Source organism: Phoxinus phoxinus (assembly GCF_949152265.1).
Source record: "Phoxinus phoxinus genome assembly, chromosome: 18".
In the NCBI taxonomy this organism is placed as follows: domain Eukaryota; kingdom Metazoa; phylum Chordata; class Actinopteri; order Cypriniformes; family Leuciscidae; genus Phoxinus; species Phoxinus phoxinus.
The window spans coordinates 15,267,029-15,289,337 of record NC_136893.1 but is presented as its reverse complement, the minus strand read 5'-3'; the positions used below and the strand labels follow the sequence as shown (position 1 = coordinate 15,289,337).

Below are 22,309 nucleotides of genomic sequence, written 5' to 3'. Positions count from 1 at the left end.
AGTTATAATTTTGTTACGTTCATAATTTTCCATGCAATGAAAGTGAAAGCGAGGCAGTCATTTTGCTTAACAACTCATGAGGGGGGAGAAAACAGAATTAAATGATTTTGGTGAACTAATAACTTACCATTGTTATGAAACATCCTGTTCCTCGGTCAACCGCTGTCTATGATCATTTCAGTCCAAATAAATGTAAGTCCTCCACTATCCAAGTCTAGCAGAGTCCTTCCCTCGGAAGAGAAGCTGTCCTTGCTGGCTAAAGAGAAAGTAAATTATCTCCTTTATTTTTAAAGATCCTTACATCACACGCCGCAGCTGACAACCACAAACGAAAACAAACTGCAGCATGTGACGAACAAAACAGCACAGCTCTCTGTGACTCAACGCCAGTGACACGGGCAGCGTTAGCATGAGCGCTCGTCCTTTAGCACTGCAAGACAACTTTAAAACATGACCAACACCTGGTCAGAGTGACCGGTCACAGCCCGTAGTTTAGTTCTGCTTTAGTCCGAGTATCTTGCGGAATTCACCCTGATCTGTAATCACCATTTGTTGTGGGTCCTCTGCGCTCATCTCTCAACTTCCAACATGTCAAACTGAATTCATGAAACGCTTCCTGAAACCCGCGACACTTCCGGTCACGTGCCAAAACAAAGCGATTTTTACGTCATTGAGGAGAAATGACATGTCATGTCATGTGACATCTAGCGTTTGGAGGTCGAAATTATAATACATTATTACCGGCGCTGGGGCTGGGCTATTTATCTGCAAAGGCACAAATATGGGCTCTTGAGAAATTCTATATAATAGTAAAACGCCAGGCGATATCAGATATTTGAATCGAATATTATGTGTGTAGTAACATGAGTTTCTATTAATGCAGTTCATGTTTTCCACATATGAGGGCGGCAGAGTTGCACGTGAAGATGTTTTTTACATACTGTCTATGGTTTTTTACAGGACTATTCAACTTCAACAAGTTGGCCGAATGGCCGAATTTTACAATGTAGTAAATTATTTGTATTTACAGTATACTTGTCTTCCTTACATGGTTATTTTATTTAATGAAGCATTATCATTTTATTGGCCCATATTTTTGTAATCTGCCTCATTTGATCTCTGCTGCCAAGCAGTATGTTCATGCATCTCTAATTACTGAAGTTCAGTACAGCTATCCCATGAATTCATTAGATCTGACAAAATGCGTTGTAATCCGTGCACACCCTATCCAGTGTAATCTCCGGCCACACCAGGTTGTAGTCCCCCCCCCATACATTTCAGCGGCAAGTAGACATAAGGACTGTTTGCCATATATCTTGAGATGAAGATCATGAAATACACTACTCTTCTGCCGAGCACATAAAATAACAATAATCCCAGCACATGTGGAGCTCTGCATCCCCCTGGCTGGTCGTGTGCAACCACATAATCCCAGCCTGCCTACAATAGAATAGAGGGCCATCTGTTCAGCTCATAGCCCTTTAAAACTCCACATCTGGACAGTGGAGTGGGGGCAGTGCTCTCACTCCTCCCCTTCTGAAGTTACTGGAAGATATTCCATCACTCATATTCTTACTCAACATAATCATACATTACAGAGATTCTTGATACCATATGCACTCAGAAAAAAAGGTACAAAAGGTGTCACTGGGGGTCAATACGGTACACTTTTGTTATTTTCATGTACACTTAGGTAATAATATGTAGCCTACCTTAAAGGTATAAAAGGTACTGTCCCAGTGACAGCTTTTGTACCTTTTTTTCTGACAGTGTGTCTATATATAAATGTCTCTTTTGAAGGTAATGTTCTACAGAATAGACTGTATAACCTAATCTGACTTTAACTTTTATCAAAATCTAAACCAGTGGTTCTCAATGGCTTTGCTTCAGAATCAAGATTTTGCATTGGACATCAAATGGTAGTTTACACAAAACAAATATGGCACTTTTTTTTTATTTGTCCAAAGTATATTTAAAAAAAAATGCTAAATATATGTTGTAAACTGCATGAATATGTTTGTTAGACTGAAAATATATTTTCTTTAAACGTTCAATTACTAAAACACACAAAATGGTCATGAAGAGGCAAGAAAGTATATTTCTAATTTTATAATACATTTTGAGTAAATGCAAAATAAATTTTTCCCAAATACTGATATTTTATGATGCAGTGAGTGAGATCCAGTCAGACGAAGAAGTGAGGATGAAATACATTTTTATTTTCAATAAGGAATAAAAAGAATTACAAGAGTGGATTGTTGAAGATGATAATAAAACTTTTAATAATTAAGTACAATGTTGAATGAAACAAATGAGAGAAAACTTAAGTAAACAAATGCATAGCCTAAAGGCTCATTCACACCAGGAACTATAACTAGATAACTATAAAAAATATTAGCGTCCACACCATATTTTATATTTAGAACGATTTAACAATGAACTATTAGTTTATCATTAGCGTTATAGTTATCATACTCGGTGTGAACAGGCCTTAAAGGAATAATTCACTTGAAAATGAAAATTCTGTCATCATTTACTCACCCTCATGTTGTTCCAAACCTGTATGAATGTCTTTCTTCTGCTGAACACAAAAGAAGATATTTAGAAGAATGTTGGCAACCAGACAGTTGTTGGACCCCATGTACTTCCATAGTAGGAATAAATATTTGAAATTGATTTGAGATTTGAGTATGATCTGAGTATGATAATCTTTGCCAAAAAAGAGAATAAGAGAGCAAGAGTGCCTAAGGGAATAAGTAGGCCTGCAAGAGAACTTACATCATCCTATACCTGTGCTTAAATCAGATATGAAAATGTCAAGTGGTCTATCCATTATGTCAGACGTTGGTGTAGCAGCTTGGTCGGTGTTGACCCAGTCAAATGTTACAGCTGCAAAAATAGACAAAATAGATATACCTGTTGTGGTTTTGACACCTTCAGAACAAAGACAGCAAAGCAAGCATTTTTCAAATACCATTCAAATACCAAATACCTGGAATACTGTCAATTCTCATTCAGTCATTGGAATGCATCCAATATCTAACAGAAAGCAGAAGTAACAAAGATATATTTCTTAAAGTATATAAACACGTGAGTACATGAATAACATAATATTAGGAAATGCATGAGAATTAAACGTTGATAAACTGGAATAGAATAAAATACGCTAAACATAGATAATGAAACTTGAATATATCTGAGGTTAATACATGAGTACCTGAATTCAAAGATAGAGTTAATACAGAGAACAATTATAAATGAATATATGGATAATATATACTGTATATGACAAAAAAATTATCAAAAATATATTTATATAAATATCTTATATTTATATAAAATCTATTTGGCAATTTTTGGGGAATATCTTAAAAATATATATCAAACAATATATCTACTTTATGAGATGCAAACATACTATTAACTGCATACAAGCAACAATGAGGATTCGGGATGCAACCTGTACTGGTTAGCTGGTTATGACAATACCAAAATACATTAATTAGTCAGAGTGTACATTGAACATTGGATTATGATAAAGATATGCAACGAGTTTTCTCGTTCCCTGTAAGTTAGTAGCATATAAAAAGTAGAAAACTAAGTGCACAATTATATCATTAGTTGTATTTTATTATCTGCATTTTGCATTCTTTTTTTTGTATATATATATATATTATACTTTTATAATATATATTTTAAACTTGGCAATGGATTTAGAAACCACATAAAATGATTAAGATGTATTCCCCCCCCCCCCTTTTACCCAGTATTGACAGACCTTTTTTTTTTTTGTTGCTTTGCTGTAATCACACTCATCATTGTAAACTGACCAGCATCAGTGTCAGTAATAGTGAAGAGGCTCAGGATGCAGGGTCATGTTGCTCTTGTTTTCAGGGATCTGTAAAGGATTTCGTTCTCAGGTCATAGTCCACCATTGGTTGAGTGGACAGTTGGAGGATCAGTTTCATTTGCCCTGAATGTAAAACAATCTTGGCCCCTGTTCAAGTAAACAAGTTGACACATACCTTCATACCTACATATGCCTTCGTGTTCATAAGACATGCTGTTCTAACCTTTGTCCCTCACCCTTTAAAATTGAATTGATAGAAATAATTTATGAGTTTTAGGCCTAGTTTCACAGACAGTGCTTAAATTAAGCCAGGGCTTAGTTAAATTAGGACATTTAAGTATCTTTTAAATTTGCATAGGAAAAAAAACATTACTGGTGTGCATCTTGAGACAAAATAATTGCACTGATATATTTTAAGATATGTCCGTGCAAGTTGCATTCAGTTAAAATAAAAAGTTGCATTTTGGTATAGTCTTAAAGAAACACGCCGACGTTTTGGGACTTATTCACCATATCCCCCAGAGTCCATACATATCCTTTTCACCTCCATGCGTGCCGTAACTCTGACGGATTTACCACGGGGCTGCGAGCCAATCACTACGCAGAAGTAGCAGTGCTTCGCCTTCTGAGAATAAAGTTCCCAATATGTACATGGTTAGAAGATGGCTGTGTCTCATGTAACCTTGTTATTTGTACACGCTGTGACTATAAATCACAACATGTAAATAGGAAAATGTTGGCGTTATTTTGTCACTTATTGGGAGCAGTATGCTAGCTGGAGCCATTTACCTCCAGTCTTTGTGCTAAGCTAGGCTAGCGGTGGGTGCGTCAGATAGAGTTACAGCACGCACGGAGATGAGAAGGGTATGTACAGTATGGACTTATCTAAGTCTGGGGTATATGGTGAATAAGCTAAAGTCCCAAAAGGTTGGCGTGTTCCTTTAAAGGGATAGTTCACTCAAAAAATCAATCAATTTGTTCCAAACCTATATGAATTTCTTTCTTCGGTTGTAATAAGTTATTTTGAAGAATGTTGGTAACCAGACAGTTGACGGCACCCATTCACTCCACTCTACAAAACCCTACAAAATATATATATATTTTTAATAATTTTTACTACAACATTATTATAACATCAAAGCCATTATGTCTAACCAAGTTGTCTTCCAAATTTGAAGTTGATATCACAAAAATGTAAGTTCCTATGAGATTTTGTTTAGCCACCGGGTGTCACCCACATTTCATTGATTTTTATTTAGCCTATTTATTCTCCTGTAACAAATTAATATATTTCTGGCCAAATTTAAATTTTATCACAAAACAGTCACAAAATATGGAACCTTGAGACTCAGACCTTTCCGACGATATGTGTTTTGTCAAGGTTTTGACAGTAAAGTTAATAAGTAAATCAAATTTGTACTATGAAACCTGACACCGCCGCCGGGCACCATTTTAATGGTAACGCAACGACCAATTTGATTCGTAATGCGAATCAATGATTCGTAATGCGAATCAATGATTCGTAATGCGAATCAATGATTCGTAAGCTTTTGAATGATTCCTAATTTATGATGAATAGGCCTACTAAAATATGTGACTGCGCATTAATATTTATTTTTAATAATAATTATTATTATTATTAATATTTATTTTTGTTATTTCTCTTCTAAAGAATGGCCATCCTAATCAAACTAAGGAAAGGATCAAACAGTAAGGAAAAACACAGGAATGTTAGTTCCATAACGTTAATACAAACACAGAAGATGGACATGCTATAAATCAAGGCAATTTTGAGGAGAGGAACTGAGCAATGGCAAGGGATAGGACATGATTAGTCAAATATTCAAAACCCATCCTCAGTAGCGGTGTCTGAATTCAACTCAACTGGCCCACAGACACGTAACCATAGCAACAAGAAGATCTGGATGTTGGAGAATCGTAGCCTCATTTTGACAAATTCTTCCCTCTGTCTCATTCAACTTTTCAACTTCGCCTAGAAAATGAGTGGGGAGAAATGAGCACACACATGTTTTCCATCCTCTCTCATCTCCATCTCAAGGGATGATAGTGGAGTCTACTATATCTCGTCGGTTTCATTAATGACGCTGCAGAACTCAAACGTCACTGTTGCTCAGTCATGATAGCTGACACCCACAGCAAATATATTAAGCTTGATTTTAGAAGCTTTCATTGTGAAAAAAAAACATCCCCCAGCATCAACCTAAAAAAACTAAATTCTATGTGCAGTAGATGCAAAATGAGATTACATAAAGGAACTGCATTTGCTCCATTGTTTGCTTTGCACTTTGAAAGCTTCCAGGACTTTCTGGGTCAAAGGAAAAGGAGGAATGATATATCATGTCATTGGTTGCACCTGCAGGAACTTGCTGTTATTTTGGTGGCAGAAAGCAGGACTGCTTCGGCTTAAGACAGTATGAAGAGGAGATTTTATAGAAAATAATGATTTGAGCTCTAAAAAAAAACAAGTGTATAATGGAATGAAATAATATAGTCACTGTTTTGGTCTGTGTTGGGACTATTTTCCGTTTTGCTAATAGTTTACCTTTCCTGTTAAGTTTGTTTGCTTGGTTGTCATAGTGATTCATTGTTTCATTGTTTCATCTCTCACCTGTTCCTCATCATCCACTGTGTATTTAAACCCTTAGTTATCTTCTGTTCATGATCTTGTGTTGATGTTTTGTGCTGGTGCGTATCTCTGTATGGTTTAAATGGGAGTCAATCGTCCTTCTGCGTTTTCTTCATACCATTACAATTAAGTTATCAGAAATGGAGTCAGTTATATATGCTAAAAAAAAAAAAGATTAAGACATGATAGTAATCATTTCAAACACTTTGGCGTCAATGTTTATTTAGTCGTAACATAAATTAAAAAAGGAAAGAATTAACTAGACAGAATTGACATAAAATGAAAGACAAAAAGTTCCCTTTTAATTTAGTCTTTAAAATACCTTGATTTTCTTGATATATAATTTTGACCCATCTGTACCTACTATATTAAGAGTATGACATTTATGAAGTTGTTGTAAGTTACAGACAACAGCCAAACATGTCTTACAATATTTATAATTGTGTTTTGAACCCTTCTCATGAAAAACATTTACATTACAATGTATGCTCATTTTATGTTAATTCTTTGGTGATAAGTACCATTATGGTTTATGAAAAAGGGCTTACAGTATGGCTCACTGGGATTGTGTGCAATGTCTTCTGTACTTTAAAGTGCAAGTAGCTAAACCTTACTACAACAGAGCAAGATTCATGTACACAATACCAAAAATAACTCATGTAGAAAATACTAACTCGCACATCTCATAAAAAGACCATTGTTGCTGTCTGATGTCAAAATATAATGCTGATTACTTTTGAATACAGGGGCATGAGACAGTGGTTTCATACTGCATGTTCAGGAACAGTTTTAGTCTTAAGGCTCAATTCAATCATTGGTGTTCAAGTATATAAATATGATGCTTCTCGCAAGCAACACGGATGAAGGTTGTGAATCACGAGATGCGAGACAGCAGCCTCACCTTAGTTGCACAGGGGCCTAATACAGGGTTCTTTTGTCATGGAAATAAGGTGATTCACGCCTTTATCCAAACCCTTGGTTTTCCCTGTGTTGAATTATGGGTAATTTGTAACTTCCATTCTGTCCAGTAAGTCGCCTCATTCCTCTGCCTCCTCTTCATCTGTCCTTTTGGATTTGAGTCGCTGGAAACAGTGGATAGTGGAAGCCAAAAAGAAACTGGCAATAATGGCTGCCACTGAAATACAAATTCCAGAGAAAATCACTATAAGATAATCAGTGAGAGTCAGCAATCCCCGACACTCCCGGAAACTGTCCTCAGAAAGCTCACTGAGGGACACCTGCCGCCCGTCCACTGGAAGAGAGCACTCCATACCCTCTAACCCTGTAAAAGAGACAGACGGAGAGGAAAAAAATTATCCAAAATTTATTCCACTTCACTTTAGATAGATACATACACAGATACATACACACATAAACATTATTAATGGTTTTAATGCTCCCCGCCCCAGCCCAGACCTGAATGTCTTTAACATTGTATACAGTTTAGCAACGGACATGAGGCAGGACAATAACTGACTTCAGATGCTGCTTAAAAAAAAAAAGCACACTCCATGCAGATAAAAAAAAAAATCTCATGGGGACAATGTTTTTTATGGATATTGCCATCTTTGTGGGGACATTTTGTCCCCATAATGTAGGGTTTACCAGGCCCCCCACTCAGACAAGCTTAGTTAGGCTATTTGTTTTTTTGATATTGTGTTATTTTTGTGTTATTGGACTATAGGGAGGAAATTTAGAATGATACAATATACAGTATATTTTTATATTCTTAAAATGAATGTCATTTCTCATTATATGACAGCTTTAAAAAAAAGAAATGCCTTGAAAAAAAAGGTACAGTGAATCTTTAGGTGAAGAGTCCATGGAACATTTAGTTTGGTCTCGCATGACCAGTGTTCAGTTACCGGACTTGTTTGAGTTTCCGAACCAGCTCACATGTCAGTTCACTAATGTCACAAGCTTCCTCAGCTGCACAATATCATGCACAAACATTATCAAAGTTTGAACAAAGTTCAATTTTAAAAAATATCAACCATCCATTACATCATAATTATGATCGAATGAAAGCCAATTTGCACGAAAATGTACAAACATTACACTGTGAAAATTCAAAAATGCATCACAGGAATAAATTATAGTTAAAAAATATATCAAATTGAGATTTTAATATTAAATATTAGAATATAGATATTAATATCAAATATTAATATAACAGTTTAATATTTCAAAATATAACTGTTTTACAGCATTTTTATTAAATAAATGCAGTCTTAGTGAGTATATATTCTTTTAAAAATATTTAATGAACTGTATCGATAATTTAAAGACAGGTCAGCTGTTTTTAAACTTATTATTTAATTTTACTGCCCGTTTCAGTTTATATGTCCCATTTAAAACCCCATTTAATTTCTCTTTGTTCAGCTCTTTAAATGCCATTTGATGGTCACATATTCAGACAGTGTATCGCTTCAAAGGATAATAAATGAGCAAGCGGACTTCATTAACACACACGCACACACACACGCACGCACGCACACGCACACACACACACACACACACACTCAAGGCTATATGAATGTGTAATAACATATAACAGTATTTCATTTAGCCTAAGTGCTTTTATGATGGGTAAGCTACACCTACAAAAAAGGTTGTTTTCCAAGTTCATGGTTGCACAAAGTGCTCAAATCTGTTTGAGATCAAGTAAAAAAAATATATATTTATTGAAAACCTAGCCACAACATAAACTCGAAGGCCTCTGCAAATTATCTAAATAAAAATCTTAATATCATTAGGCTACTAATGCCAAATCTTTGTTCCCACACAAAAATAGTATACACGTGATCTATAGGAAATAAGACTACATGAAGAGGGCTAATGTTACAGAAATCAACATATTATGATATAATCATAGGATATACAGAAATATGCCATATACTGTAGCATAGTGGTATTATTATTTGGAAATGTTTGTATCTAGCAAAAACACGGCAGATATGACTCAGAAAACTCCCATTACATAACGGCATGATAAGATGTGAGATGGGCTGCTTTCCAATCCCCCGCTCCCCTCCCCTCTCTTTATGGGAAACATTTGTGAAATTTTCCTTGTTGGTTTGTATTTGGATTTTCACAGAGGGAGTTTTAATCTCCTTTCAGCCGTGTGATCAGCGGACACCAGATGACAGATTTAAAGCGGAACATCGCCTACGTAATACAGCCACGCTGACAGACAGACACAACACAGCCCCAGCTCTCCTTTAATTGCGTTCACGCTCAAAACCCCTTGTGATTCAGAGAGAGCGAGAGAGAGCGCGAGAGAGAGAGAGAGAGAGAGAAAATGAAATTTTAAATTAAAATAAAAGAAATGCCATTCTCATCGATATATAACCGTTCATGTCATAATACAATGTCACCATGTTTGTATGTCATTGGCCAAAGTCAGTTGACATCATCATCATCATCAAATGTGTGAGGCAGTAAGTGTGGATGAGTCACTCCATCCAGAAGGGGTTTTCCACATGCAGGGGATTCAGTGACCTCAGCCTCCTTTGTTGAGTCTGTCACGTGGCCGTTTGCATCTCTAAGAGCTCATCTGACGTTTCATCATGCTAGAGCTTCAGTGTTTTACACTGGAGATCCCCAAAGCGAAAATCACAAATGACTAACACGCGTGCAGCACATGCTTTTTACCCATTTAGAAAATTCTCACAGCGGCCACAAGCTCAGTCAGCCGACTAGTGTCGTATTGCCTGCTGTCACCACATATGTGTAACGCGAGCCATGTTCTTGTGTTCGCAACAATGAAATGAATCAAAGCTTCACCTCTGGTGTAATAAAGCTGAATATATGAATCTCATTATCATTTGGTCTCTCCGTTCAGATTACACTGAATTAATTCAATACATTTGATTAGTGTGCTCAACATCCTATAGGCTACATGAGCCGGAAAAATTCCATCCTTTTTTGCTATAACTGTGCATGTGTTATCTTGTGGTAAATACATAACTTGTTCACTTCATTGTGATATTATATTTTGTGGTAACCTCTCAGGCTTTGTCTGTTGACCTTTGAGGGTGGTTTAAAGAGTTGTGTGTGCGTCTGTCACATATGTGGATGTCACTACACGCATGGCTTACATTTTGGTGGAAATCTTGGTTCTTGCTCTTGATTATCCACCTGAATATCAAATTACCAGGCAACTGAAAGTGTGCCCGAGGTGTGCTATCATCAGTATCAGATTCAATGTCGGGTTGAATAATGGATGTAACGTGTTCATCCATACCCAAGTGCAAGAATTACAACACTGTAAGGGAGTTTAAACTAGACTATCTAAATTAAAGACTACATTATGGTGGTGTCATTTTTATTAGAATTACAATAAAAAATTATCGTTTTTTTTCTCTCCTTCAATCGAACCCCTCAGCATTTATATCCTTATGTAGCTGCAGTACATAACACCACGGTTATGGTTAATTGTCAAGAAATGCATGAATTGATAAAATGTATACCTTGAATGCAATGTTAATTTCGGTAAAAGTGTCTGCCAAATGTATGCATATAAATATATAATATCTGGACTGTTTAAAACAGCTTGGCACATTTTAATCAATATAGACTCCTCTGGTTCTTCTCTGCACTTGTTCATCAATACAAAATGTAATTACACGATTTAAATGAACATAAATGGTAAGACAAGATTACTTTGGGATATTGTGTAGACTACATTCTTTGAAGAAAAGATCCCTCAAGAAATATTAATTAAATATTTTGTTTTTTTAAATAGATGCATAAGGATTTAAAGTAGTAGTAAACACAAAGTGAATACCCACAAGTCAGTTAACAAATGTGTTGTTCATAAAAGATTGTGCAAGGTCAATAGACTGCAAACATTTGTGAATGGGTGAAAGGTTATTGTTTACAAATAGAACTGAGTTAATATTATTACTTTGAAAATGAACTGCTTTATTAGTTACAAGCATAAAATATGTAAAAACAATACAGTCATATATGATCTCAGACTCCTGCTTCAAATCATAAGCTACAGAATTATTCAAATAAACTTCAAATAGTCTGAATATTAAGCAAATCTTTTAATCCTATCAGAAAGATTCACATATATGAGGATAACTATGATTTAAGAAAGTAATGTTTCTCAAATGGGCATAATATTTGGTTAAGTTTCCAACAGTACACTGTAAAAAAATTCCGTAAAAATACGGTACAATGTACCATATTAATTTAAAGGAATTTTCCGTATTTGTCTTTTACAGGACTTTTACCCGTATTTTGAATTACGCGTTGCATTGTGGGAACTAGAACCTGATCGGCGCGAAAAGTTTGAGACGCAAGCGCCATTACACACGTAGATGACCGCGGCCAACGTTGCTTTATAAAGTCGGATTTCGGATGTGTGGAAGTTATTCTGACACTTCTGTGGTAAAAACCGAAAATTATATTTAGCTAAGAGTCAAATAAGCTGTTTACGTAATGTTATTTGGTTGCCACCCGGCTTGTTAGGCAAATGAATGTCGGAGCCGTCGCGTTTATCATTTTATGCTTATCGTCACACATTGAAATATTTATTTCACACTCGTGGAAGTTCCCCTGGTTGTATGTGTTATAGTGTCCTCGTTGTAACTGGTTTATTGGCTTTTATTTGGTCGGTGATGCGGTTTATTTCGTGCCGAGCGCACCCGTTAACCAGAATGAAGTGCAGTAACGTTACTCGTGTTTTTGGAGCAGTTTAATGGCTTCAAACAAAAGCTACCAGATAAAATCGTCGAGAAAAGAAAAGGCCATTTAAGACTTGATTTAAAAGGCATGAAGATACAACGTGAAGTCTGTGTGTGAAGATGCAGTACAGCTGGATAAAGGAAAACACCACGTTTTCTTCCAAATGAGGTATGTTAATGTTAGGGTTGCCACCTTCAGTGTGGCAAAATAAGGGACACCCATTCACCCCCCCCCCAATGCTCAACTTTGACAAAGTCATTTTTATTGTTATAATTGTGATTTCATAATATGTAGATATGAATCCAACTAAAAGCTATTGAAAATATGTATTTTAGTCAAATAGGAAATGGTGTAGCTCTGCAGCCATCTACTAAAGTGATAATTTCTTTACTTTTAAAACAGCATTTTCCAAAAGATGGGCAAAAATCTTACACTAAACCATGTCAAATTATCTATATCCATGAACGTTAGAAATGTGGGTCTTTTATAAAGTGAATTTAACTTTTTTTTTTTTTACTGTTTTTGTTTAAAAAATATTTATTTATATAGCCTAAAGTAAAAAAATATATAATAAATCCTCCTAAAACTATAAATCCTAAAAAAAATAACTATTATGTTTCAAAATGACATTTTGTTGAAACAACACAAGTGTGACTTTTCCCCCCCACACTAACATAAAAAACAGATATTATTCAAATTTATTTAATTTTTTTTTGTAGATGTAGAAAGTGTTGTCAACCGTGCAAAGTCTCACATCATTTGGACAAATATAATGTTTTATTTATTTCAGCAAACGTCATTTGGGGTCAAAGACCCGAACAGCGCACGAGGGGTTAAAAAACGTTTACAGCGCATGTTCACGAGACTCAGTCGCTATAGAAACAAAGACGCTAAAATGCAATCACGCAATGAGCTTCTCTACTAAGAAATTGATTTCTTTATATTTGCTATTAGTATTATCCATACTGCAAAATCCTTATGTTTTTATTCAACTATATGTGGGCCTAATGTAAAATACGGGACAAATCGCGTCCCTTATTGATTTGATACGGGACGCATCATCTTACTTGTAAATACGGGACGATTCCGTATTTTAAGGGACGGGTGGCAACCCTAGTTAATGTTATGTTTACGTTAGACTTTTTATTGTCTTGTTTTTGTTTTAGACGACACACAGGCATTATACACACACGACACATATGACTTTAAACCCCTAATAATGATCTTGAAAGAATAATTTACATTTAACATGACTGCTATTATACTTTATTATAGTTTGTTTCATAGTTTCTGTTGTTTTCTTATCTATTGACAGGACTTTCCTGATGTAAGTTAAGTTACTGTGCATCCCAAGCACCACCCTGCATGCTCCTTATGGGTTTGTATTTTGTTTTATTAGTATTTTATTATTATTAATCATTATGAGTACTCAATATTGGCAAAACACATTTAAATTTAAAGTCTGAGGAAAAATGTTTATAGAAAAAGTTGGTTGCTGAATAGCCCCTTCAAAGATTTTTACGCTTTATAGGTCAGTAGAAAAGCGTTTTATAAGGAAGATTTAAACAACTGTTTTTGGAGCGGTTTTCTGAAGTGGTCGTGTAAGTTTTTTCATTTTGTAATATCTTATTTGTTTAAGGTGATGGGCTTTCAGGATTGCTGTCATTCAATAAGTTAATATTGACCACATCTCCTACCCTATTGAGGCAGTGAGCTACAAAATGGCACTTATCCTGGAGTTCATAAAGGTAAGCAACACATTTTTAATGAAATTATTTATAGAGCATGTTGTTGTTACTGTTTATAATTGAAAATAATGAAACATATAAGGTATAGTTGAGCAGACAAGCTAACATAACATGCAATTGGAGTCCACTGGAAACAGAAGTCTTAGCATTTAATACAGTGTTTGAATTTGAAAGAATTAGGGATGGCAGTTGATAATTTAACGAACGTAAAATACTGTACGATTATTTTTCAACCTCAACCTGGTCTGCATGATATTTTGTAGTTCAATTTCCTTCATTTAATTTCGTGTGTAGCTAAAAACATATATATTTTTTTCTTCATATGCAACTTTCCTGTGCAGAAATCCTGAATGAAGGTCGAAAAGGCTGAGATGAAGGAAACCAAACGTCTACACATTCCTCCAAGACTGCTGAAGTTCCTGTATGAACAACTGAAAATCCATGTAAAGTTTAAAGGGATAGTTCACTTTGAAATTACATTTTGGTGTGTTTTAGCTTACCTGAAGTGCATCCAAGATGTAGGTGTCTTTGTCTCCGCAGTAGTTTCAATTTTGATATTTTTAGGTCAAACCATTCTTGTCTGTCAGTCATATAATGCAGGTCTATAGGCACTGTCTCCAAAAGCATGCAGAGAAAAGTCCAAATTAAAAAATGCCCCATCGTAAGTGCACATTGATGGCCTAAGACACGAAACAAGCGGTTTGTGTGATAAAACGAACCGTATTTATATCGTTTTTATCTCTTTTACACAACCACGTCCAGGCGATCTGTTTACGTAGTCTGCGTAAGCGCCGTAAAGCTCCGGAAGTGATCTCCCGGATGAGTTCGCGCGAGCTTGCGTAAATGTATTTTTTTACATTTGTTTAAACATCCCGGATAAGTGCAAACTAGTACCATTTATATTAGCCGTCCTACCTACTATCTCTGTTCTGTGCATAGGTTCTGGTGTAAACAATGAGTGACGTCCACGCGCAAGAGATCACTTCGCCTTCCGGCGCTTACGCAGACTAAGTAAACAGATCGCCTGGACGTCGTTGTGTAAAAGAGATAAAAACGATATAAATACTGTTCTTTTTATCACACAAACCGCTTGTTTCGTGTCTTAGGCCATCAATGTGCACTTACGATGGGGAGTTTTTTAATGTGGACTTTTCTCTGCATGCTTTTGGAGACAGTGCCTATATACCTGCATTATATGACTGACAGACAAGAACGGTTTGACCTAAAAATATCAAAATTGAAACTACTGCGGAGACAAAGACACCTACATCTTGGATGCACTTCAGGTAAGATAAAACATACCAAAATTTAATTTTAAAGTGAACTATCCCTTTAAGCTTTTGTCAAATCTCAAAATGGACCTTTAACTGAACATAACGAAGAAGGAAAGTTTTTCACGGAAGTTGTTCACTCCAAAATTAAAATAATGTCATTTATTACTCGCCCTCCTGATGTTCCAACCCTGCAAGACTTTAGTTCATCTTCAGAACAAAAATGACGATTTTTTTTTATGAAATCTGAGAGCTTTCTCTTCCTCTGTTGACAGCTTACGCAACTACCACTTTCAAGCTCCAGAAAGGTAGTAAAGACATCATTAAAGTAACATGGTGTCCTAACCAGATGCGATAAGATTCTAGCAACAAGCTGTTTTTCTGTCCACACCAAATGCGTCGTGACCATGTAAAGCGACAAAAACAATTAAAAACCACAGCCAATCAGAACAGTGTGTGGACAGGTTCTCTTGGCACAGCAGTCACAATGAAATTGATAAGTACATAATCAAATTAATAAATATTACACCATTTAAACAACTGAGTGACTGAAACAATCTTTGTCATAGAATACACTTGTTTGTTCACAATGAGTTGACAGGTTTTTTTTGTAGTGTTCCAGCTGCAATGTCGCAGAAAAATAGAAACCGTTTCTAAAATAGAATCGTCACTGGTTAGGACAAAAACTTAGATTGACATGGAAAATATACCTTTTATCGTGTGTTGCGTGTAGTTAGAACACGGTGTAATCTATGTATTTTCATTGGTTTAACCCCCCCAAAAAAGCGATCCAAATGCTTTGTGTGTAGAAAAAAAAACAAATGGTCTTTTGTCACAATATTTTGATACATTCACACGAGGATAAAAGTGGCTTGTGTTCTCACCCATGCATTCTCGCCCTGCTGGGTCAGCAGCACACATGCACGCTCTTGTGATCGTGTCAGCGATCTATATTTTGTGAGAAAAGATGTGTATTTTTGTTCTTCACACAAAACATTTGTGCACATTTATTTCATAAATTTGAGGTTAAACCACTGGAGTCACATGGATTACATTTATGTCTGTATACCTTTCTGAACCTTGAAATTGGTAGTTGCGTAAGATGTCAATGGAGGGACAGAAATCTCTCCGATTTCCTCAAAAATATCTTAATTTTTGTTATGGAGACGAATGGAAGTCTTGTGGGACGTGGAACAACATGAGCGTGAGTAATTAATGACAATTTAATTTTTTGGTGAACTAACACTTTAAGGAATATGGTGTTCTCTTACAGAAAAATGGCATTAACACTAACATTTCACTCTACTATTGACTAAGTCTAAAGCTATTTTTAATGATAAAAGCAGCAGAACTGTATTCGTATTCCTTTTGTTTCTTTCTGTATTGTATTTGTATTGTATTGCATTTGAAAATGTTTTGAATCTTGACTTTCACAGTTAATTAAGTTTTTTTTCAAAGAATTTTGTGAGCTATTTGGTGCAACACCAATATTGTGCAAGTACCTGCTCATGTTTTCTTTTTTTAATTCTGTCTCTTGTTTGTTTAATGTCTAAACTTATTCCACAATACAAGCACTTTTTAATGGGTCTTTGTACATTGTTTCATTTGTCATATATATTTATATGTATATATCTTTACTCATTGAATGCATTTAAGAATGTTTACATGAATATTTGTACAAAAATAAACCATGTTCAATTTGTATATATTGTTCTTGAATTATTTGCTACCAAAATATATGGTATAAAATTTCTATAAATATATAAATTTCTGTATAAGGATTATCCGTTAATAGTACAGAAAATGTACTGTTAATATACAGAATTTTCCGTTTTAGAGGTGAAGGAACTGTCCGTAATTTAACGGAAAATGTCCTGGTAATTTTCTGCCAGTACATTTTCCGTTTTTTTACGGAATTATTTTTTACAGTGTATACAATATATAAATGTATGTGTGACCAAAACAATATTTTATTTATATTGACATGTTTGTAACATGCAACTTAATGTGACATTGGTCTCTTAAACAGACACAGGGGGAGAAAAGTGACCTGTGCTTCTAAGGGACAGTGCGGCCCATGCATTCATGATGTAGCAGTCTTGACCTTAAACTTAGACTAGTGGTAAGTGACCTAATGGCTAACGGATACTGTATACAAGAGGGTACAGTTCCCTAATTTTTTTCCTTTAGTTACCACTCAAATTAACATCAACCAAAAGAACAAGACAGATAAAAATTAGGGAACATGTTGTGTGGCATATGTTTCATGAATTATGCACAAGAATATTTTGCATATTCTAGTGATCACCTAAAGTCTGTCTCTATCCCAAACAAAATCAGTTCACCCCCAATGCATGACCTAGTAAGAAAATAGATCTTCTCACTTCTCACCCTTAGTGTTATTGACCATTTGAATCTTCCACAGGTGAACCACCACACGATGTGAAGGGTTCAAGTGATTGAAAAGGTTTCTAGTGTTTATTAGAAAAACTAGTATGACATTATTGCATGCAGATGGATGTAGATCACGAAAGCAAGATTTAAGAAGCTTACCAGTTGGAAGCTTGTGACGATTTTCTAACAGCCACAGGAAGAGTTTGGCAAAGTTGCAATTGCATACCCAGGGGTTCCCTTCCAGGCGTATCATCCGCAAGGAAGGTAACTGGCTCAACACCTCGACGTCCAGGCCAGAGAGGGCATTCCTCTCCAGCTCGAGCTCTCGTAAAGAGGTGAGGCCGAAGAAGGCGTCCTCGCTGATCATATTCAAATATGGATTGTTCCCCAGCCGTAGCTTGATCAGACTACGGGACTCCCCAAAAGTTCCCGAGGGTATCTCAGTCAAGTTGTTGCTCCCCAGGTCTAGATAGACCAGTCTGGAGGATGTACTCAGAGTCCCAGGCTCCAGGCTCGTTAGGGAGTTATTTCTCAGATCCAGGTAGACCAAATCACTGTAGAGAACCAGGAAATCAGAAGGGATCCAGGAAATCCAGTTGTCAGACAGAAGGAGTCTCCGTATGTCCAAAGGGATAGAGTCTGGAAGACGGGTGAGTCCTTGACCTGTGCAGTCCACGGTGTGATGGTCCGGACACAAGCAGCTAGATGGGCAGTTATACCCCCAAGTCAACAAGGTAGAGGATAGCAAGGCAAGGAAAGGCTGAAGCCAACGAACACATGAGAACATTGTCAAGAGGGTGCGAGGTGAGGAGGAGATTGGGGGGGATTAAGTGAGGGAGGTTTGGAGAGGGGTAGAGGAGAGGGGATGGGGTAAAGGGTCAGGGGGCAAGATACTAGGAAAGGGGACAGGGGCGCATCTGAAGATGACAGGAGTCAGGGTTGTCGCGAAGGCATCTTTCCTTGTCTCCTAGATTGCAATCTACCAAGGCTTGAGCAGCAGCAAGTGGCTACAAAGACACGGAGCTCTGTTTTCCAGATCATGTAGCAGGCAGTGTGGGTCGTGTGGCAGCCCGCTGGCTCTGAGCTTGAAAGGGGAGGAGAGACAGCGATCGAGAGAATGTGTGGAAGAGAGAGAGAGCGCGCGATGTGAGGGATTAGCAAAGAGGTAAATAGAGACGAGTGAACTAGAGACTGCGAAGCACTGGGGGCATGGAGAGGGGAGGGGAATGTGACGACGGAAGGGGAGGTGTAGACCACTCGGTTTACCCACAGTCAGAAGGGAATTCTGGTTCTTTAATTCAAATGTACACTATGTGCTGATCTGTATCTTGGTCCATTTGCTTCTGTTCTTGATTGGGTGACATTTTAATTGTGGTGCCAATAACACATTTGACCCAAGGCTGTGGTTGCAAGTCTTCTTCCACCCTGGATAAACAGCTAATGACTTGTTGGCAACAGTTTTTGCATTTAATCACGTTCGGTTTCTTTTTTTTTATTGTCCTTTGATTCAGTCTGCGTAGTGTCTTATTTCATATTCTGTCTCCATTGCCATGGTGATGCTTGTGACGATTAACATGGGGCTGTGCGCATACAGATTTCTGCCCTGAAAGTGAGAGATGGTGTGAATAACTGTGTGAACCTCAATGGAGAACATCATTGCCTTCTATTGCATGCTGCAAATCAGAAATTGCATGCAAACCTTCTTTAGTCACAGCTGCAGACTACAATCAACACTTGTTTATATCCTGAATGGAATGGCTGTCCTAAAAAATCTCAAAGCTTTCAAAACATCCACATTTTACATGAATCGAGGGGAATACAAAAAGATTTGGACAGTACCTCTTCTCCAGTGCGTTCATGAAAGCGGTCATTACTCATCGCTTTTCCAGCTGCTGTTTATTTTTGTCGCTCAGTGTTCTTAATTCATGTTTACTCCTGTGCTGCTGTAAATCTCCAGGCAAACAGAACACATGCTGTGACCACAGACAGCTTTCCTCTTACATCACATGCACTGGAGAATGGCATGGCACAGCCCAATGGAATTACACAATACTCCCATAGGTCATATTGTAACCTTAACCTTTCAGGCAGGCATCAACGGAAAAAAAAGGACTTGCCTTTGACCTTTTTTATGTGGCACATCTTTGAAAAATATCAACTAGTCTGAAATGTTACTTCCTCCAGTGTCCCTGTAAAAGAAACAAATGTCAGGTTCATTAGTGAAAAGGAAGGTACAGTAGGTTCAGGATATCTTCTCAGTAGGGCATATGGAAGTGTCAGAAAAGCCATGCAGATTTTCCTTTTACAATTAACGTCTGGCATATGAATAAATTATAAATATCATGAGCAACATACTGTGTGACACAGTTGGCTTTTGGGTGGGACACAACAGGAAAGGACACAACTGGAAAGGACACAATGCTACTTACTGTGATCAAAAAAATGAACTCGCATGCAAGACAATAAAATGTCGATAAATCAGTGTGACTTGCTTTGGCAGAGCTGATTCAATCTCATTTTACAGAACCAAACTATCAATCGTCAAGGAGGGTGCATGACCGGGCTTAGTGGAGAAGATCATCCAGCTTGGATTCTCTCACCAGGGTCTTTAAAGAGAAAGATGAGATAATCCCATATACACATTCACACACGGAAAGAAGACTGCGTGCCAGCGGCCCCAAAAAGAGCACCTGTCAGCCTCGGCTGAGGACATGGCGACACACTTTTCTTCCAGGTGCATTCTGGGCTCTCACTCCACATGATCCTCACCAACATACCCAAGAGCAAGATTCTATCAGCCCCGCTGAACCTTTGCAATGTTGAGACAACTGGCCACAAAATAAATAATAGTCTGAGTTGGAAAAAAAGCACCAATAGTCACAAAATATGAATGTCTCGGAAACTGGGACACCCACTTGAATGCACAGCATGGACGTCCTAACTACAAGGGATCAACGAATCTGGGCCATATCATTAAAGCACTTTCAATCACAACAGTACTGACAAATTCAATTAATGTTGATATAAGTGCACTGTGGTATATGTAAAATAAGACGACCACGTATTTAGTACAGATTACAGGATTAATATTTCATTGTACTTTTGGTGTGGTTTGTTGGTGGCTAATTCCATGGTATTAAATAAACACTGTTTTCACTGCAGCCAACAAGGTGATACTACACTAATCAGATGGGCCTGGCACAGTTTGATCATGTTTCAAAGATTAGCCATTGATGCGTCTTTACTTGACCCCTATTTGTCATGACTCCGAGTGCAAAATAGATGTAAGCCACCTAAAACTTTTAGAATCACTAGCATCACCAAATGGAGTTGAAAAAGAAAGGTTTCCAGAACACTCCCAATGTCTACCATCAGTCGGATACTGTTCACAAATCACCTGAAAAAAAGAATAAACAATTACTGAAAATGGACACCTATGGTCTGAATTCAGGCTCTACACAGTAGCACCCCAAAATCACAGCCGAAATCTTTCTAATACTACCACTGAAGAAGCTTATTCACATGTGTTCAGCTTCTGGGTGGAAGAGTAGGTCATCAAAACAAGATTGGGAGGCACAAGTCTTCAGTTTCACTGGCAGAGCAGGTCAAATGCCAATGGCTTTTGAGGGATGAGTTTAGATGCCAGTAGAGAACACTTTCCAAATGAACTGCACGGAAAATTAAAAGATATAGGGGAAAACAGCAAGACAAGTTAGTCATCTTCATTTATTTATCGTCATTTATAGTGGCATTTCGAGATATAATAGGATATCTGAGCAACATCTAAAGAAGCACATTAATCCAAGAGAAATATGCAGATGGTACTTTGGACAAAAAGCCATCTGTCTAACAAAGTTATGAAATAAATACAAAAACATTAATCCTGGACAGCATGAAATCAAACATTCAGATGATAAGATCTGATGAAATATTAAACATTTTGTGATCTCCAGTATTTGTGCTGCTAAACATGTCTACAAAATACTTCTCAAAAGCACGTCAACATACCTTGATCTTATTTCGCAGCCTAAAGCTCCCTCTGGTGGGCTGGAGAAGAACAAAATCCACAACACAATCACGAATAAATAATTTAGACACTTTTTTTCAAGAGCACAATTACCACATGACTCATGACACTGACCCTTGCTCCATATTTTATTGAAGAAAAACATAACGGGTCACAAATGTTCTTTCATAGAAAATAAACCAATAGCAATACTACAAATTTTTCAACTGTAACATCATTCACATGTACAATTTATACAAAATCCAGAGCCTCCTGCTTCACTCACAGTGGTCATGGTGGACAGTACAGTGTGTGTGTGTGTGTGTGAGCACGTGTATGAAGATTAATACCAATGAAAGTGTGTGCATACTATTGTATTGTATGCGTGTACATGGCATAATCCACAGTCATATATTCACAAAGAAATTGATCTTTTATCGAATAGAGGATGAAAAAAAAGAAAAGATATACATGAAGGTATTTTCTAATATATTAACATATGTACATTCTTTTCATACAACCTTTCCAATACTGTTCTCAAGTAATGGTAATGACATTTAAAGAAAAGAAAAAAACACAATGACAGTCCACTGAGCCTGAAATACATCTTTCTTTTAATTCCCTTTATGAAGTTGATGCCCGGAGCTTCAATGAATTGATTAAATTTAACTCAAAAGGAGAATAAGAAATGGTTTC

The 22,309-nt window shown here is 36.8% G+C and overlaps 2 protein-coding genes and 1 long non-coding RNA gene across 6 annotated transcripts in view; 1 reads left to right on the top strand and 2 right to left on the bottom strand.

Annotated features, from left to right (window-relative positions):
* The window catches only part of vps13d (vacuolar protein sorting 13 homolog D), a 43,742-nt gene extending 43,115 nt beyond the window's left edge, over window positions 1-627 (bottom strand). For all 4 annotated transcript variants that reach the window (XM_079588941.1, XM_079588943.1, XM_079588942.1 and 1 more), the window contains exon 1: window positions 128-627. The gene's annotated coding sequence lies outside the window, so the exon portion shown is untranslated. The remainder of the gene's footprint in view (window positions 1-127) is intronic.
* Window positions 628-6,687: 6,060 nt separating this feature from the next.
* Window positions 6,688-19,601, bottom strand: lrrc38a (leucine rich repeat containing 38a). The gene is made up of 3 exons (XM_079589666.1): window positions 19,447-19,601; window positions 17,767-19,210; window positions 6,688-7,779 (listed from the first exon to the last, which is right to left on the bottom strand). The coding sequence occupies exons 2-3, from the start codon at window positions 18,392-18,394 to the stop codon at window positions 7,535-7,537; spliced, it is 873 nt and encodes a 290-aa protein (XP_079445792.1). The 5' UTR covers window positions 18,395-19,210; window positions 19,447-19,601; the 3' UTR covers window positions 6,688-7,534.
* On the top strand, window positions 13,503-14,530 carry LOC306986439. The gene is made up of 3 exons (XR_013794977.1): window positions 13,503-13,572; window positions 13,834-13,942; window positions 14,284-14,530. It is a non-coding gene; the product is annotated as an uncharacterized lncRNA (long non-coding RNA).
* Window positions 19,602-22,309: the final 2,708 nt, after the last annotated feature.

What these genes read in the sequence shown, in the direction of transcription:
- lrrc38a (XM_079589666.1), bottom strand. Translation starts at nt 18,394, where the DNA reads ATGTTCTCATGTGTTCGTTGGCTTCAGCCTTTCCTTGCCTTGCTATCC. An exon ending in TCGTCACAAGCTTCCAACTG is followed by an intron (nt 7,780 to 17,766) that starts GTAAGCTTCTTA and finishes TCTCTTTTACAG; the next exon opens with GGTTAGAGGGTATGGAGTGC.